General features: G+C 38.4%; 2 protein-coding genes across 3 annotated transcripts; one reads left to right on the forward strand and one right to left on the reverse strand.

The window, feature by feature from the left end:
* Positions 1 to 1,875: 1,875 nt before the first annotated feature.
* LOC146689748 (ras-related protein Rab-19-like) lies at positions 1,876 to 7,973 on the reverse strand. Its single transcript, XM_085436394.1, has 4 exons — positions 6,794 to 7,973; positions 4,539 to 4,722; positions 3,723 to 3,826; positions 1,876 to 3,639 (listed from the first exon to the last, which is right to left on the reverse strand). Exons 1-4 carry the CDS (start codon positions 6,986 to 6,988, stop codon positions 3,448 to 3,450), a joined length of 675 nt encoding a protein of 224 aa, XP_085292520.1. The 5' UTR covers positions 6,989 to 7,973; the 3' UTR covers positions 1,876 to 3,447.
* Positions 7,974 to 9,479: 1,506 nt separating this feature from the next.
* On the forward strand, positions 9,480 to 19,154 carry LOC146689749 (tetraspanin-8-like). Of its 2 annotated transcripts, none has more exons than XM_085437786.1 (9): positions 9,480 to 9,756; positions 10,408 to 10,473; positions 10,829 to 10,948; positions 11,089 to 11,163; positions 11,282 to 11,380; positions 13,486 to 13,572; positions 17,300 to 17,359; positions 17,611 to 17,694; positions 17,832 to 19,154. In XM_085437786.1, exons 1-9 carry the CDS (start codon positions 9,676 to 9,678, stop codon positions 17,934 to 17,936), a joined length of 777 nt encoding a protein of 258 aa, XP_085293912.1. In that variant the 5' UTR covers positions 9,480 to 9,675; the 3' UTR covers positions 17,937 to 19,154. The 2 variants fall into 2 exon arrangements, with proteins under 2 accessions (XP_085293912.1, XP_085293913.1); XM_085437787.1 differs by having other exon boundaries at positions 9,483 to 9,756; positions 10,829 to 10,942.
* The last annotated feature ends 14 nt before the right edge of the window (positions 19,155 to 19,168 follow it).

The following is a 19,168-nucleotide window of genomic DNA, read 5'->3' on the forward strand; positions in this document are numbered from 1 at the left end:
AAATTTCCAGATACATTGCAGGTAATGTGTCAAGGATCACAAATGATTATTGCTAAAGTGTTCCATATTCCATATCATTAGCTGCTTATGGTGGGGGGGGGGGGTGCTGGAGCCCATTTCAGGCACAGGCACAGAGAAGGGTATCTAAACACCACATAGAAACTCCCAACACGATAAGAAGGTTCTTGCTGTTTACTGATCGCCACCGGAGACTCCCAAGCAATGAAAAATTATCCATACAATGTAATACTGATCAATTTAAAAGGTACCCAAGAAGCTTAAATTTATAATGTTTTTTTTTCTTAAATACATAACATAATGAGTCCCAAGACGAACCTAATACAATTTAATGTTCGTTTTTTTTTTTTTTCAAGGACAAGGCACATTAATCACCATTAGTATAAATGTGCTATTTTTTGCCAAATGGCTCATTTTGAGTTGCTGTTCCTGGGCCAGATGTTAAATTATCCATTAAAGGGCTGTAAAACATAAAAGAACACAATTAAAGGCCATTAGAAAATAGAGGAAGGAAAAAATAAAACAGGGTCAAAACTTGAGAGAATGGAGCAGGTAGCATGGAAACAATGCTGTGCAATAGTCTAGGAAAATGGGAAATGTGTGTTTGCTGAAGTCTAGCAAGCTTTAAAGTCAGTATTTGGTGTGACCACTGTTATTCTTCAACACACCCTGAACTCTTATAGGAAAAATTCTTGAATTCATAATTCCATCAATTTAGGCAAGATCTCCTATACCACTGAAATGCAGCCCCAAACCATCACAGAGCCTCCAGAGTGTTTTATAGATGGCTGTAGACACCCCTTTCCTTAATTTCTCTGTGTATAGTGATTATTTCAGGCAGAAATTACAAATTTGGATTTATCCCTCCATAAGATCTGTTTCCAGTGAACTTCAGTTCAGTGCTTGTGTAATTTGGCATACCTCAGCTTTTTCTTCCCGTTTCCCTTTCCTAAGAAAGGATTCTTGACAGTCATCCTTCCACCTAGACTATGTGAACTGAGGCTTCAGTGAAAAGCAGATGGATCAACTGAAGGTCCAGATCCATCTCTCAGGTCCCTTGTTAGGTCTTTACTGGACTGGACTTTATTTCTTAAAGGCATGGCTGTCAGATACTGTTCATCTGTTGTGGATAGTTTTATACACCTACCACTTCTTTTCTCCTCCAGTTGTCTAATTTCATGGTTTTTGGCTTTGGGAATCACCTTATTATTGCAAAATTACAATTTTATGACTGTTGATCTGTGTTATTGTTGGATTTTTTTTTTCCTGGATTCACCCAAAGAAATGGGAACAAATGTGTTTGTGATAAAGCCAGCTAGTAACAAAATGAAGTAAAGATATATAATTTAAAAAGTTGTTCTTTGCTAAGTTGTCTGTTGCACATAGACACAACACTGGTTTGCCCTTAAACCTAGATGCCTTTTTAAGCTTGAATGATTCATAGGTCTGTGTTAAATAGTTTGACATAAAAAACAAACAAACACTTTTCTGGTGAGAAACAAGGACTGGATTGAAAATGAGTGAAAAAGTACCACTTTAAAATATGGCTTTTAAAAGTCTGGTTCCTTTGAGACAAAATATAAGGAATTGATGAGTGGCTCAAGACTTTTGCGCAGTACTGTGTATAACATAAAAAGGAGTCTGGAACAAACAGCAGAGTCAGTTAAACCATAATGACATAACAGTCCTTTACATTACAGATGACAAAGATTAAGCTAACTAATCAGACAAAACTGACTAAAAGGAAAGGAAGTGAGCACCGATGATGGCAATCTAACTGCTTTTAAACCAGACTGCGTGCAAAGAAATGATAATCCAAGCAATAATTCATTCTTAAAGAATAACTCACAGACTGGATCAAGGAGAAAAAAAATACAAAACTCACATGTATTTATAATTTGTTGCTTGTCAGATGCAGCACAATGTTACTGATAAGGGACCAGGCTACACCTGGATGGTCTTTTTAAGCACTGGATAACCAAAACAACAAACACTGATGATCAGCATAGCATTTGTTACATTGCTTCAAGGCTGGTGTTTCAGTGAGGTCTGCCAACTTTGCATCCTGGTTTTGACCCTGTCAGCTATGTTTAGAGGAAGTAGTCTTGGCGTGGTTCTGCCTTTAGGCTAATGAGACTTTTTCCTGCCTCCTGGTTTTCATATAAACTTGGTTAATTGTTTTTAGTGCCCTGACAGATGTTCCAAATAACCTTAGTCTTTAAGTCAATAAACAATCAGCCTACCTCATGCACAATGTGTAACAGCACAGTGCCATCTTGTGTTAACTCATAAGGAAGGCACCCATTCAGTACTCATCAGCCCAGCCCTTCTCAGGAAAGTTCCCCTATAATCGGCTGGGAACTTAAAAGCAAGTATGAATTACTGTATGAACTGTGAACTATATTAATTTCTGGTGAATGTGGCCTTCTTAGTCTCAGGATCCCCCTCATTAACACACTAAAAATAAGGACATATGTTGGAAAAAAAACCCCAACCTTCAGAAAATTTCACAAGTGCAGACCATGGTGCATTAAAGGCAGTTTCATTTTGTTCACAAGCATTAAAGCACAACAAAGTGCAACCTCTCACAGACATTTTTAAGCATGTAAGATATCATTATCCGTGTATCTTTTGTATCTTAGAAAAAAACAAGGGCTTAAAAATGACATTATTCACAGTGATTTGGCTCATAGCAGACCCCCCTCTGGACTTTTTCAAACACACTGCAGCAGCAGAGGATCACAGCTCATTACAGAGACAACACAAGAGGTCACTTGGGTGAAATACTCAGTCCTCTGAAAGCATTTAGTAACAACATCTAATTGTCTTTCACTGGCTTTTCAAAAGCTCTATAAAGGCACAAAGAAAAAACTTCAACAAAAAAAAAAAGAAAGTAAGAAAGAAAATTGGGACTTTTTTGTGTTTAACTGATTGCACATTTGTTCCCAGTAGGTGTGATTGTAACTTGTAAAAACAGCCATAATAGCTCTTCAGTTTATAAATGAATTGCTGGATTCATTTTAAGTAGCCTCATGACATCTTGTGGAAATAAAATGGTATTAAATGGGAGACAAAAGCAGTCCAAGTAATGCTTGACATGAATGAGAAACGTTTACTGGAACTTTCCCACAACACTGATTACTCCCATCACCACTCTGTTATTCTCTAAATGAAAAGACTGGTCAACTATTTTTCAGGTCAGGTAAGTCACAAAAAAAGTACACTGGTTGTTTTCTTGCTTGTTTTTTTAAGGCAATTATTTTCTGATAATTGCCTGAATCCCCTCGATGCATATATTGTTGAATGTTCTTGAGCCTGTGCTCGCCCTTATTCCCACAGTGATGTATCTCCTTCAGTTCTTCAGCTCCATCTTTCTCTTGCTGCCAACATCCAACGTCGGTCCCTTTTCTTGTCCTGTCTGCATTTGTATCAGCAACACGATTTTTTTTCTGGTGTGTGTGTGTTGGCACTTATGGTGCCATTGATTGGCCGAGAGTTGGCTCGCAGCAGAACTCGAGGCGTGTCCTTGCTCTCGGAGTCTTCAGGCTGCACGTTAAGGCCGTTACGAGACAGCAGCTCTCTGGCCATCAGCATGAAGGCTTCGTCCACATGCTGACTATCCTAGAAAAATATAAAAAAAGCTCTATATAACAAGTATCATCAGCATTAAATGGTCCCATCTATTTATTATATGCGTGTATTACCTTTGCAGATGTTTCTAGTGCAGCCAAAATGCCTTTTTGTTTTGCCAGATTGCAGGCTTCTTGAAACTGAACCTCCCGTTCCTGCTCCAGGTCACATTTATTACCTAAATGGAGAGAATAAAGAAGCTAAGTGATGTACACACAGTGACACAGGTTCTGTTAATATTACCTTGCACCTAATTTACATAATAAAGTCAAACTCTACTCGTGTCCATACAGTACTGTGAGCAGTAACACATGTTAATTTTAAAATGTAGTAAGCAGCAGCAAGACTCCCAAGACACAAATCAAGCTTAATTGACTAAAGATAGGGCATTAAGTTAGAAAGAACAAAAACAGAGGTGGCTGGGTTGCAAAGTGGCTTGCAGATCGCAGGAACAGTTGAAAATGATACAATTGTATATTTTGCATAAGCAGGCCATGCTAACTACAATATTTCTTTATTTAGTTGAGCTTGGTATCATTTTCACTTAAAAACAAAAGTGCATTTCTTCAGTCAAAGCATCCTACTCACCAAGCAGCATTCACTTATTTACACAATGACTGATGCATCACACCAGTTTTGGGGGGGAATTGGGAAAGACATTCATGATTCAACCACTGAACATCTGTGTGAACAAGCCTTTCGAACTCCTTAGCCACATCACAGGAGAACGTTTTCACAGTAATCTGTGTAAAAACTGCCAGGAGAAGAGGCTTTTTCTCATTTAAAGGCTATTGTAATCAAATTCCCAGTATTCTTTAGGGCTAACAGCATACCAAGAAATCTTCATTTCCTTAATGCTTTCAGTCGTTATCAGTCCTATCAGCACTCACCTATGAGTACGAGAACCACATTGGCTGCTCCATATAGCTCCACCTCTTCTATCCAGTGCTTCACCGAGTCAAAAGTTGAACGCCGTGTGATGTCATAGGCAATCACCGCGCCGTGAGCGCTGCGGTAGTAGCTCTGGGTGATCGTACGAAATCTTTCCTGACCTGCTGTGTCCCATACTTGCATCTGCAACAATAAATCATATTTAAGAAATTACAGGAGGATGGTATCATAGTAAAGTAAAGAGTATTATTACTATATCGAGACAATCATTTCTGGATTAAGGTTTTTGTTCTCAGTGCTCTGTATCAGTGAAGTACTTACTCCAAATAAAGATATCAGGATTTTGGAACATGAAAATTTCCACCTAGTGCAAGGCAGCTCAGTGGATACAGATGTTAATCTTTCAAAATGTGATATGGAGTGCCCCGCAACACGAGTGCTATCTGGACCACCCACCTACACACATAAATGCTCACACAGTTGAGCACTCATTAGTCTTCCCCTGAATAACAGTCCCCGAGGACCAGACAGACCTTGTTAGTGTGGTAACAACTGTCATAGTAACAAACAAGACTCACCAACCCCACCCCATTTGTTTTAATGCTATGTGATGGTTACACCTAATGCAGATTATAGACATATGCTCAGATCTTTTTTGAGCATAGACTTCTACATGCATATGATGCTGATCAATATAAATCTGCAATGCCTTTAAAACAGGCTAATGACTCTTTTATGTCGATGTGAACGGCCTCGTTTTGTGACTAAGTAACTCTTTGTAGGGGCTTTCAAATACCTGCTTTTCTGCCTTAATGAACATCATACGAAAAGTCTATCATTTCAATAACAGAAGAACCCAACAAAATAATTTATAAGAAATTAATTTTAAGTTCCTATTGGTCCATACGACTGTGATATAACTTCTGATCACCAAGATATCCAGATATTTTTAATACCAATAGTCTGAATTATGAGGTCTCAGGCTTGCAAAATTAGATGGTGTTGTAAGACTACTTATGAATTACATCACCAGTGTGTGAATGTGTGTGTGAATGGGTGGATGACTGGATATGTAAAGCGCTTTGGGGTCCTTAGGGACTAGTAAAGCGCTATAAAAATACAGGCCATTTACCATTTTACCATGAATTGATTGAATCTTTAAGATGATCCTACACTGTGATTTGCCGATGCTTAAAAACAGACAGGCTAAAGTGAAAAATAGAAAGTTTTCAGAAGATTCAATGCAGCTGAAATGATACCAGTTAACACAGAATCTTTAAACATCCACAGTTAAAACTCGCCATTTGAAGTTGGACTACTTCCCTTTGCGTGCTTTTTTTTTTTTTTAGAAATAGTTCACATCATTGCTATACTAACGCACGGATAGTTGTAATATTTCCCCTAGCTTTAAAAAGATGATCTATTAGTTAAGGAGAGAATGCATGCCATGAATTTATATCATGCAACCATCTGTTTGCCCACCAAACACTGCAGTTACTGTATTTGTGTGTTTGTCTTGAATGACATACTGTTTCTTCCCCTGTGATTGATGAAGTTAGAAATTAGGGGAACAAAAAGGAGGCATTAAAAAGCCACACTACCATGTCTGTGTTTACTGATCAGTGCAGATAGTGAATGAACATGTATTATACACAAGCCACGACTTAACTGTATGAATAAGGAGCTAGATGTATTTATCCAAGTAGGCATTCAGACCAGAAGTATATCACAGCAATCATGATCCACCCAAACAATTAGTTCCTTTTTTTGTGTGTAATGACAGCACAGAGAGGTTTATTTTTACTCATACAAAAGGTCAAGCAGAGAAACCTGAACTACAGGTCCTTCGTGTGAGTGGCTGGCGTGACCCGTTTACAACTCAGCATACAGTAACTCGCACTGTAACCGAACGACTCCCCATTGTTATATCATTTACTGAGAAAATGAGAGAAGTTCATCACATCTGCACATTTAAAAGAACTATTGTTCCATTCATCCAGGTTCCTCACTCCTCATGACATGAGCAGACCTGTCCTAAATGATATATTTAATCTAATCAACAGCATATGGACCGGCTAAAGTGACTTAAAATAGATGTATTAACTAGTACATTAACTAGTAAGCCAGAAACTTAACTTGGATTTTTTTTTTTAGCCTAACTCAAGCCTCAGAAAAACCCAAACTCTCTCCCACAAACGCTACCAACTGCCTTTCACACACACACGCACAGACACGCACATTACGGGGAACTCACCTTCACCTTCTTCCCCTCAATGTTCAGTGTCCGTACAGTGAAATCTACTCCGATGGTGTTCTGCTGTTTCTCTGAGAAAATCCCAGACTTGAAATTCTGAATCACGCAGGTCTTCCCCACGTTTGAGTCTCCAATAAGGATTAACTTAAACAGGAAGTCAAAAGTATCATCATGTTCAGGTGCTGGCATCTCCATGATGAAGTCACAGTGGAATGTGTGTCTTTTCCTGGGAATAAATGGAAGGAAATGATCCCTCCAGTAATGTAGATCGCTAGGAATGGGTTTTCTTTGAGGGTAAGAGACGCTGGGTTATCTTTGAATTTGAATCAAGACTCAGTCACAAGAAGGAATATGGATATCAAACTTGTGGTGTGTTCAAAGTTTCAACAGGGAACAACTGAAAAAATGCCCTGGCTCCTTCTTCTTCTAACAAAATCTACAGTTGGTAAGCAGGCTAGATTTCCATCAGCAGAGTAGGTTTAGGTAAATATGGCCTGCAAAACCAGTTTAAGGCTGGTGGAAGGTTTGTCAAGATAGAGAGCAGTTCAAAGGTTAAAAAAGCTTCAGACAATCCATCCAGTCATTCAAAAAAATTTCCTAATAAGTCTGCATGTCTTCTGTTTTTAGTTCAGTCTGCCCCTCTTGTGTTCTTTCAAACAAAACCGTCTGAGTTCTGCTTTTCTTTTCAGCAACTTCTCAGTTGTTGACCCACTTTTTAGCCCCCAGCAAAAAACAGCACACGGCCTGTTGCCCCTTTGCACAGGTTCTGGCTGTCGCAGCAAAGGAGAGCTTCCTCAAAATAAGAATTTTTAAAGATGTGTGTCCGTAATCCAGGTTGTCTAATCCACCTGCTGCTCTTTCACACACGTGTCACTTTCCTCCACCTGACTCTCTCCCTCCCTTTTATTTTCTTCCCTCACCAGTTCTTCCTGTTTTCTTTTTCGCTGTTTAGAGCACCTGTCGTAACAATAGAAACCTGCTCTACCTGCTTTTCGCAAGTAACCCAGCCCAGCATCATTGTTGGATCCTGGGAAATGGAGTCTGTTGACCACCTACACACACAATATGTCTGCTGAAAATCAGAGAATATTACATTATTGAAACTAAGCATATTTCTTTAAGTATTATACTTGAACTCAAAGCTATTTACATTTTAGGTGCATAGGTTTTTCATATTTATATCCTGTTCATAGCCTGTACATAGCTTGTACTCACTACAGCCTGTACATACTTATAGTTATAGAATATTCACAACATACCTCATACTGTGTACATTATAACATAATAGACCCATTTCTGTAATATACTTACATATCTATATTATTGCTAATATATATTGTAATATATCTATATCACTAAAGCACTTCTGGATGGATGCAAACTGCATTTCGTTGCCCTGTACCTGTGCATGTGCAATGACAATAAAGTTGAATTCTATTCTATTCTATTCTATTCTATTCTGATGGGAAAGAGAAAGTGCACTCTTTTAAGTCACTTTTAAAATTTTGCATATTAGAACATAGTAAAAATTTCGGCCTTACTAGTTTCTAAAACATTTTTAGGAAAAACTACACAAAAATCAAAGAAATGTGTGAAAAACGGAGAAAATTCAATTATTCAGTAGCTTGAAGCACCAACTTTAGTAGCTATTACTGTGACATCGTCAGCCTTTGTCCCAATTCTTTTTACTGTATAAGTTTCAGTTCGCTAATTTATGCACAGCTCTCTTAAGGTCTTGCCTTAAGAGAGGTTGAGGTAGAAGTTTTGACTTCGACTGGGACATTGCAGCACCCTTTTCAGCCATTCTGTTGTAGATTTGATGCTGTGCTTGGAATCATCAAATCAAATCAAATCAATTTATTTATATAGCACTTTTCACAGGATAAAAACCACAAAGTGCTTCGCAGTAATATAAAACAGGAATACATAAAATACATTAATAAACAAACATACAGCACAAATCTAATTAAAATCTAAATAAATGAGTCTTAAGCTGCTTTTTAAAAGAATAAATACAATCAAGGCAACGTAATGATGGAGGGAGAGCGTTCCACAACCTGGGGGCCACCGCTCTAAAAGATCTATCACCTCATGGTCATGACGCATGACCCCTTTTCAGCCAAGCTTTAGCCATCAGATGGATGTCCTCACATCTGACTGTAGAACACTGAGATGCACAGAGGAGTTCTGTGGCTGCAAAATAAGCCCACAGGCGTACTCAAAATGTGTACTTTCAAAAACTGCATCTGCAATTTACTTTCATTTTTGTTCAATAAATAATGACATGGTGTAATGCCATGTGTCACAGTTCATCTCAGACTGTATTTTCATAATTAAAGACCACAAAAAATGACCATTTAAGGACCACATAACTTTGAATTGTATCCTAACACATAAAACCTTAGAAGTGATAGAGGGTGTACTTTCGTTTTGTCATTTTTTTAGGTGAAATACAGCATTTTTGTTTTACATTATATATAATGTAAAATAGGCATACAAATATATACATTTGTATGCTTGTATGGATTCAGCAAACCTGGCACATTGTAGTTAGACATGCACAGATTAACATTTGGCGGCTCGAATAAATTAGCCTGTCTTACTGAGTTTTGTTCAGAGGATACGAGCGCTTCCTCGATGCTAGCTGTGGCCATGTGGCAAGAGCCACTGCCTTTAACCGCGGTTAAGCTAAGCATTACTCCCGGATTGCAATATTTCCGAATGCACCTGAAAGCGGCACAGACTCCTCATCCAGCACATCACAGTGACGTCCTGTGCGGATACAGCAGACAGATGCCCTGACTGCTACGGTCCCAGGTCTACATCCGTAACGTTTTCTCCATGTAAAAGGGCGTTTTAAAGCCCGGGGGAGCAGCAGCAGAATGCAGCGGAGCGCGGTGGTCGTGGTGGCGGATAAAACGAGCTTGAAAAGGCCGTTTATTTTTGCAAATTCAGTCCATATGGTAGGAATTTTAAATCAATGCATTTAAAGCCCAGGGGCCTGTTTGATATCTTTTTATAAGGTTAAGTAGTTCATTTGTTGTCGTGTTCCCACTCAGATCAATTAATCTAAACCAAACAATGCTGTTTTGTCTGTATACCACGCGTATCGCGTGTAGTGTACTGCAGTGTTTGCTGTATGGTTCTTCCAATGTGTTTTTAAGGTTATACACTAAGAAGTCATCAGAAATGGGGGTGAAATTGCCATTGTGATGAATTTCTGCCTTAATATAAGGACACCCATCCTTTTCCGTCCATCTTCACCCCAGCATCTTCCCTTCAAATCACATATGCAGTATTCTCACATTGGTAATGTTTACAGTGTTCTGTGTTTTCCCAGCTGAGTCACATGTAAAGGCCTTCTGTTTTGCTGTGCTGTTACCTTGCTGTTCAGTACTTCTGCCTTCCATCTGCACTCAAAGGAGCTGCTGCTCCTTTAAGAAGTGACACCCATGATTTAAGCCCTAAACTGAGAATCTTTGCAGTTCCACATTCCCCGAGCTGCAAAACAAGCAGACCTATCATTAACCTCAAATATTTATTTCATTGTGACATCCTCTTAACTCAAAGCTGTTTGCACACTTAACACATGTTTGCGTTCTTCCTCTCCAAAGGCGCTGTGCTTCTTCTTGCTGACAATGACAGTGGCTTATCATCGAGATATCTTACAAACTGGAAAAGTAAGACCGACTTCTCATGGTTTTGGGGTTTGGAAAAAATAGTTTCAGATGTGTGCATTTATTGAAGGTGGCAATAATGCTTGTCAGGCTTCAGTGGAGACAACTGGGGATTTATACTAGGGGTCTCATCAGTGTCCTTGAGGAAGACAGTGAATAATCATCATGCTCAGTGCACATCTTCTGAATGCAAGCATGACTGTTAGCCTCAAACAAACCTTAAAAGTGAATGTTAAGTGTAAGCGAAATTCAGGTCGGGTGAAATCTTTCACAAATGTTTGATTCAAGGCTTATTCATCAAAACTGACAAGTCCAGTCGGTGTATCATTTTAACACCATTGTGGTTTTTCCTCTTCAGATGGTGTCTACTGTTTCCGTAGTGATGTTGTACGTGATAGAGATTGGCTGCCTGCTGCTCTCGGTGCTCGGCGTGTTCGGAGCCTTCAAAGAAAAGAGATGGTGTTTTATTCTGGTAAAAGTGTGTTTGTGTTGCTGCTGCGCATGTGGGTCAAATCTATGTCAAATAACAAAGCTCGACTCATTCATTATTCTTGTTTTCGATTTCGTTCATTTGATTTCTTTGTCACTAAAACTTTCACTGATTTTGTTTGTGTGCAGTATGCAGCTGGGATGGCAGCAGCCAGTCAAACAATAATTGTTAAAGCAGCACTAAGTTACCAAGATATTTATGAGGTATGACATTACGTGAAGGCCCTGCAGTAAAATGTCACCTAAAGCTGCTAAAAAAAAGCTTTTGCTGTGGTCTTAATATGCTAAGAGAAGATTTTAATGTTGATTTCTTTCTCCTCAGAAACGTGTGGTCAATGAAGAGTCCAAGCTGCTGTCCATGATGCCACTCACTACAACAAGCCAAGCCAACAAGACATGGCTGTATCATATTCAGCAAGAAGTAAGCAGAAGTTACTTATACAGTGGGGGAAATGATTATTTGATCCCCTGCTGAATTTGTAAGTTTGTCCATACAAATGGACAGCCTTCTAATTAGTACCTTGAGGCAACTGTTGTTGTTGTTGTTGGCACTATATAAATAAAATCGAATTGAACTGATTTTGATGATAGTTTCATTTTACATAAAAGTGATAACTTGATTTGCATGTCATTGACTTGGTGGTGAAGCCGTTGTTGGCAAGCTCAGTAATAAGATGTTTCTTGTAGTTGGTCACCAGGTTTGCACACATCTAAGGAGGGGGTTTGACCCACTTCTCTTTACAGAAACTGTAAAGAGAAGCTTCTGCTCCTTCAGCTCCTTTGACATTTTTTCTATAGGACTGAGATTTGGAAACTGGGTAGGCATTAATGAGCTTCTTCTTTATGCACTCCTTTGATTCGTCTTAGCATGTTTTGGGTCATTGTCATGCTGGAAGATCCATCCATGATGCATCTACTGTGTTCTGTCTGTCTAACGGAAGACGTACATTCAACGGTACACTGCCCCATCTGTTGACCCCTCAGCGCGGTGAAGCCATCCTGTACCCTTAGCAGAAAAACACCCACAAAGCATAATGTTCACCAACTCTGTGCCTAACTTTGGGAAGGTGTTCGTTGAGTCTGTGCAGGTCTACAATCTTGTCTCTGACATCCTTTGCAAGCTCTTTGGTGTTTCCCACGGTAGTGGAGAGGTTGGAATGCAAGAAATGGATTCTGTGGACAGCTGGGATTTACACACATAACTTTGAGATCAGGAGTATCTGCAATCGATTGATTGATTGTGAAACAGCAAGTCTGTGCGAACCAGAATTCTGGCTGGGTTAGAGGCGATCAAATACTTATTTCACTCATTTACATGCAAATCACTTAAAAACTTTTATGCAATGTGTTTTTTCTGGCTTTCTGGTCTGTCGCCAATAAAACGAAACTGTATATTAAACAGTTTATTTCTTTGTAAGTGAGCAAACCTATCATTTCAGCAGGGAATCAAATAACTATTTCCCCCATGTTAGGGCCAAGTTTTTAATACTATGTGTTTAAGTTCTCCAGTACAAACATCTCAAACACCTTGGCGATACAACCTTGGTTCTCTGTGGTAACACAGACCATTATATACTTGCTTATTCCCTTTAGAAACAAACTGAAGAAACTGAAGTTCAGGCTCCCTGCTAGCTCCCAAACCCAGTATATTCCGCTGTAATCTAAAATAAAATTTGATTGGCCATTTATCCATTTTCTTACACTTATCCTTATATCAGCGAGCGGTGTGCAGCCTATTCCAGCTACCATAGAGCAAGAGGCGTGGTTCACCCTGGTAGACTTTTTGTTGTATTTCATTCCAATTTGGCTGATAAGTGTTGCTAGTTATGGAACTGTAAATAGAAACTATAATGTAACATTATGATAAAGGTCATGACTTATTTTTGCCCTGTTTGTTTCAGCCAGCTTTTAGCAACTTTTAAATCTACAGTATGCTAGGATACTCTGACATAAAAGTATGTTTTATGTTAAAAACACTAACCTCTTTTTGAGTATTAAAAAGATCCAAAGTGTGCCTGCCTCTGCTAACTGCTGACTTTTGCCTTTTTTGTATACAGCTAGCATAGTGCAGCTGTGCTAGCTACACTTTGCTAGTGTGAAAGTGCTTTGTTGTCAATCATGCACGCCAGAAACATCTGCTATTACTTGTTTTCTGGTCACCACTGACCACTCGTGAGTGTTGTTTGGTTTTGTTTTTTTTAATTTGGCTACCTCAGGAAGGAAATGTTGGGTTGCATGCATTATGCTTAAACAAAAGAATAGGCCCATTACAGTAGCGATGTTCAGACCCGTTGCTTTAATGACAATACTCTCCCTCTGACGCCAAGAGCCTTCCTGAAACTCGTATCTTTGGAATAAACACAAGTCTGTAGTGAAGGTTTCCAAATCCAAACCGAACTAAAGGTCAGAAATCAGTGCTACACCTTGTGTTAATGAAACTTTAAAGAACTGTTGCAACTTTTTACTAAATGATACAAAAAATAATTACTGCTGGACCTGTTTTGAACCTTTGTGTTTCACCTCCAGCTGGAATGCTGCGGTCTCGTTGAAGGTTACAAAGACTGGGGCTCTTCCATCCCTTCATCCTGTAACTGCCAATATCCAGGAAAATGCGTGAGTGTCTTTCTTTTATAAGAACAGTGGTCATTATGTTCATCTCTGGTCCTGTAACCACACATTGTCCTCTAGAAACTGAGGAACCAATGACATATTTAAATTAGCAGTTTCACTGGTGAAACTTGAAGACACAATTGGTTTTCCCCATAGCAAGTGCCAGTGTAATTTGAGTCCAAGTAAAGCAGTTTTTTCATTTAAATATCCAACTAGCAATACGATGAATGTAGTTATTTATTCCTCTTTGACTCTGTGTATAGCTTAAGTTGTCTTGGATTGAGGTTAACTAGTTGTTGTTTATCCACAGACCAAAGGAGAACTCATACAGTTTTAATGGAATACTGCATTTGAGATATTTCTGAAAAAGATTCAGGCATACCTAAATAAAAAATCTAAATGGAAACTAAAGTTGAATGTATTCTACACTGTAAACCCAAATGTAAAAGGAATATAGTTAATAGTAAAAAAGTAAGTGCTATTTAGTCCTCTCAGCACATCATGCAAGTACGTACACATTTGGGTTATTTATTTCAACCATTTTTTGTCAAAGTCAGACATTTATGTTTATGATTTCATTAACCTTTCTGTAATTTGTAGCATGAATTTGACTCTGAAACGCTGCAAATCTGTTGGCTCACTTTAAAAAATATCCCAATTGCCCGCATGCGTGTTGTGGCTCCCCTGCGGCACTCTGAAAGGGAATCTAAATACATATTTAATGAGATCAGCTGCAAAAATAACTGTGTCCATGGGCCAGATTCACTAACACAGCACGACAGTGAAGCCTAAAGAACCCTCTTTAGGCTTTAAAAAGCTGTTGTCAGGATTTAACAAAGGGGTGCAGTGTCAGTTTTCTGACTGAAACGCAGAGAAAGATGTTTTGGTGGTTGGCCTTACTGTATATGTATTAGTAGGAATTTCCCTATCACTGCACAAAGTTTTGGAAGGAGAATATGAATCTTGCAAATTCGATTTATTAACTTTTGTAGCATGCAGTGCAATATTAAATTTAATGCTGAAAAAAGCATTTGTTATTTTGGGCGTGTGAGTTGTGATAGTTGGGAATGAGAAGGGGAAATGTTATCAGAAAGAGCGTGTAGCGATGATGTGTGGACGACTTAAAGCCTTGAGAGCAGTACTATATGTTCTGTCACTTTTCACAGAGAATGTTTATAGCCATTTCTTTTTGCCGCTCATTATTAATGCTAGTATTTTATATTTAAAAAGTCTCTGGATGTCTTTTCTCAGTAGTGCGCACACAGAGTGGCTTTTGGGTATTTTCTCTCTTTTAAAAAAAGTCTCTACATTGGAGCCATATTGAAATGTCTGCCAACATACAGCGATTAACTTAACTGTGCTAGTGTGTCAGACTTACACTATTAGTGCGTGCAGCCTCACACAGACTCCAGAAAAAAACAAGAAGAATGTGCATATTTGTGCATGTGGAACAAATGTTAATTAATGCAGGGACGACTCATGATCTGATGGTTAAATAATGTTTGGTGTTCTGTGCATCACACAGGGCAGCTGTCATAGATTTCAGGTTTATGTGGTGGAAAGGTTTGCAATAGCACACTGAATAATAATCCTACACTCTGTCCTTTGGAGGAAAGATAAGTTCACAGTTATAAAAAAAAACAACCCATTTTTCTTCAGTCTATTCTCATCTAGAGACACGTGTAAAGCTTGAGCTTACACTGTCATTTATGTTAGGATATAAATTGCTCGTCCTCACTTCCTCATCAGCTGCGCATGTTTTGGAGCCACGAATCTGCACTTGTATTTGTATTAGGGCTGCCACGATTAGTCGACTAGTCACGATTATGTCGACTATTAAAATCGTCGACGACTAATTTAATAGTCGACGCATTGTTTGAAGCTTTGTAAGATCACAAAGGACGCAGGAATGAGTAGTAGGATTTAAGAGTGTAATAACGGACTGAAACAGAAGATGGCAGCACTGCATGTACAAGGATGCCAGCTGCCGTTAAACCCCGAAGAAGAAGAAGCTGTGTCCCAGAATTCATAGCGCAGCTGTCAACAATGGCGGCAGCTAGTTAGTTTTAACTTTACTCTTATTATTCTTTCTGGGTCACAAAATAAACGTTTAACATATTTTCAGGCGAGAATGTAGCTGTGTAAACCTCAAATATCTGCTCAGTTTATCAAGACACCACATATTTTCAAAAGCGCTCCGACGTTTTCGGAGACGTCTGTTACCCACTAGCTCGTTAGCTAGGCGGGGGCAAGGCTAACTAGAGCCGTGAGAACACCGGACTCCCGGCAAATCGTTTTCAAACCCACCGCCGTCTTTCGCTAGTCAGGTTAAACATATATATAAGTCACTTAGATAACTTAAAAATGTTATTGTTTGGCTTTCTTTAGTATTTTATTTGTTCCTGAGTAAATCTGTTTGGCTGAGATTAAAGTTATAGTTTTTTGCACAGCTAAAACTGTCAAGCAGACAGCTGATTATCAGAAGTGTGAGACGCTGGAGAATATACTCCGGTGTCCTGTTATATTTTAGAAAGCAAGGAGTTTATTAAACTTCACCGAAAGAATCTGCAAATTTAATTAAAAATTAATAAACTACCATCTTGTCTTTATTTTTAGTTAGCACAAAAACTTCAAGCTGTAAGCTAATGATAGTTATATAAGACCAGATGCTGCTGGTGCAATAAGCTGTACGCTGTACGTCCAATGGATGATGATCTGATTAGTCGACTAATCGCAAAAATAATCGGTGACTAGTCGACTATCAAAATAATCGTTTGTGGCAGCCCTAATTTGTATACGAAGTAACTGCGTCTTTGTGGACAAATGAGTGCATTAATAGTTCACCCATCAGACTTTCCATTCTCATAGGGGCATTGTTTTTGCAAATGCATCATCATGTTAATGTGCCCTGTGGCTTTATGTCACAAAAGTGTTTTTTTGGCAAACCTCACAGTAGCTTTTTGATGCCAAAAAAGGGTTTTTCACTGGCGCAGTTACCTAATCTGGCCCTAAATGACAACACAATTTCTAACAATTAAGCTGTGCATATTTTATTTTTTTACTTGGTAAAAAAAATGGCAAGGACTATAACTCTGATTCTAACTGTGGCATTTCCATCTTTTTTAATAAATATAATTAATCATTTTGTATTAATGTGACATTTTTATCTATACATTCATACGCCACGTCATCCTATACAGTTAAAGCACTTTATCTAACTCGCATATATGCACAGTTTAATGCACAATAAACCTACATGTCGTATGCATGTCTTTGGACCGTGGGATGAAGTACTATTAGTGTTTGGAGGATGAGGCTCAAAGCAGAAGCCTGATTGCTGTGAAGCAATAACGCTACCCACTGCACCACCATGCCACCCGGTGTTTAAATAAGGAGTTACAGTACTTGTTAGTTACTAAAGAAAAATCAGGCTTTGGGTACTTGGTAGGGGTTCGCATACACTTTAACCTCATTCTGGGTTCTTCTAGATAATCTTTTAGCGAACCTAGTTTTTGGGGAATTTCTAAACTTAAATCGTTTTATGTTTTTTGTTTTTTTTAGTTCTGGGTTTCAGTGTAGCTTCATCAGCATGAGTGTGTTGTGCTGATCAGCAAGCAATAGCAAGAAAATCTGAAAGGAACAATCAACGCCGGGCACAGCTAAAACAAAAACTGGTGAAATTGTCTTCAATTTGTTGCATTGTGCTGTGAGATTTTGTGCTCTTCGACAGATTCGACTACGAGGCAGCGCCACACTCGGGGCTCCAAAGAACCACTATGTTTATCAAGAGGTAAAAAGAAAATTCTTAAAAACAAAAAAATATTGATTTCTTGTAGACTTTCTTTCTGATTTTTAAATTCAGGCAAAGTTTTTTAACCCCTGCACGGTGAATCATCACCACTTTGCTGGAGGTGTCCTTCCTGCACAGTATACTTAAAGTATAATGATATAATTATGATATAATCTTGTTATCTGGCACAGATGAAGACAAAACTAACTATGCTCCCCTACCCACCTGTACTTTCACTTTTTCGTTCACAGCCTTGCCTTCCAATTTACGTTTCCGAGCTGAAGCTTGCATTCTCGTTGTCGATGGGTATACAGTTTGGAAGCGGAGTGTTTTGGGTATGTGGTTTTTATATATATATATATATATATATATATATATATATATATATATATTTATTGTTATATGTTGGTGAAAAGCATCTTGAAATATTTTCCTTGTGCTACCTTTTCTTTTCTTTTCTTTTCTATTCCAGGTTATTTTACTTGTTATGAGCATCAAGTTGATGGACCAGATCAGAAGGAAACAGGACTTTATGGCTCTTCTCGAATCAAACAGATACGTTCCCGGTGCTTTCTAGCCCCCTGCTGTTTTAATACACGCATCCTAATTTCCATAACCTGGCTGTCTTATCATTTTTCTGTGTTGATGTTTAAATGCATGTCTAAAAGTAATCTACTTGCGCACAGTAGATAAGATTTAAATGACTCGTCTGCCTTACTGCTGTAAAAAAAAATTTTAAAAAAGGAGAGAGAGAGAAAAAAAGTGCAATTTAATGACATTAATCAATTTGAACTAGTTATCACATTTTCTTATGCTTTTTTTTCTGGCTTTTTGTTCTGTACATTAAGACTTTTGGATATATATCAGTGAGGCTTTCAAAAGGCAGATATTAATCTAATAATAATTAATCTGCTTCGATGTTTTATTGAAAGCTTGCCTCACTGAAGCCAACTAAGTTCTGAGTTTTGACGTATGTACCTCAAGTCAAGATGGCGTAATGAAACACGAATACTTGTCTTAAGCACACATTGACTTTTAAGCATTAGAGCAACTAATAATCTTTGCAAAATAATATTAATAACCTTTATGTAGCAGCTTTTTTAAACACTGTTTACAAAGTGCTTTGATTCAGTTATTCATTTAGCCATGCATATTACTGCATAATCAGGTGAGACAAGGGAATGATTCACATGTCTCTGGGACGGCAGAATGTTTTGATGCCTTGTTATGCACACTGAATATCTGAAACCTTGTCGCTGATTTCAGTTTTTCTTAAAGCACATCTAAAAATTCGACCTTGTGTGATCATGCCCAGCAGAGAGGAGCGGGTGAGGAGGAGGAGAGGGGATTCTATTTTGTTGCACATACAGTAGACACGCAGTAAAATCCTCTTTGATTTGAAGGTTTTGCACAGATGTTGGCAAGGCTGCTGCAAAGAGGTTGTGAGAGGCTCTTGTAGGAAAATGTGCCACCCAATTTCTTGCAGAGACTGTAACGTCCCAACTGATGCAACTCTCACCAAAGAAGCCTTTATGCCACGCCGCGTCTACTTTAACTTGCTGCATGAGCTGCCTGCTGTTGAAACGTCTACTCGACTCATATATTGTCAAATTAATTTAATCTGAAGCAGCAGATCCAGTGTCTACCTGTGCACTTTAACCATTATTGCCTAATATACACGTTCTGGCAACGTATGGTGTCTTTGTTTCTGTCACACACTGTTTTTGTTTTTTTATTTGCATGACATGATGTAATATTTTGTAAATAGAATGAATAAAACAAGTTTTGTCTTTTTTTTTTTTACGTCTT

The sequence above is a fragment of the Copadichromis virginalis genome, linkage group LG17 (genome assembly GCF_057382275.1).
Source record: "Copadichromis virginalis isolate Kocher_CV1m ecotype Utaka linkage group LG17, C_Virginalis_male_GT1.1, whole genome shotgun sequence".
In the NCBI taxonomy this organism is placed as follows: domain Eukaryota; kingdom Metazoa; phylum Chordata; class Actinopteri; order Cichliformes; family Cichlidae; genus Copadichromis; species Copadichromis virginalis.

Bases quoted from the DNA above. Each gene is read 5' to 3' on its own strand.
- LOC146689749 (XM_085437786.1), top strand. From the start codon at position 9,676: ATGCAGCGGAGCGCGGTGGTCGTGGTGGCGGATAAAACGAGCTTGAAA. The intron at 9,757-10,407 runs GTAGGAATTTTA...TCCTCTCCAAAG, and splicing joins TTGCAAATTCAGTCCATATG to GCGCTGTGCTTCTTCTTGCT. The intron at 10,949-11,088 runs GTGTGTTTGTGT...GTTTGTGTGCAG, and splicing joins GGTGTTTTATTCTGGTAAAA to TATGCAGCTGGGATGGCAGC.
- LOC146689748 (XM_085436394.1), bottom strand. From the start codon at position 6,988: ATGGAGATGCCAGCACCTGAACATGATGATACTTTTGACTTCCTGTTT. The intron at 4,723-6,793 runs GTGAGTTCCCCG...TTATTGTTGCAG, and splicing joins TTGAGGGGAAGAAGGTGAAG to ATGCAAGTATGGGACACAGC. The intron at 3,827-4,538 runs GTGAGTGCTGAT...CTCTCCATTTAG, and splicing joins TGTGGTTCTCGTACTCATAG to GTAATAAATGTGACCTGGAG.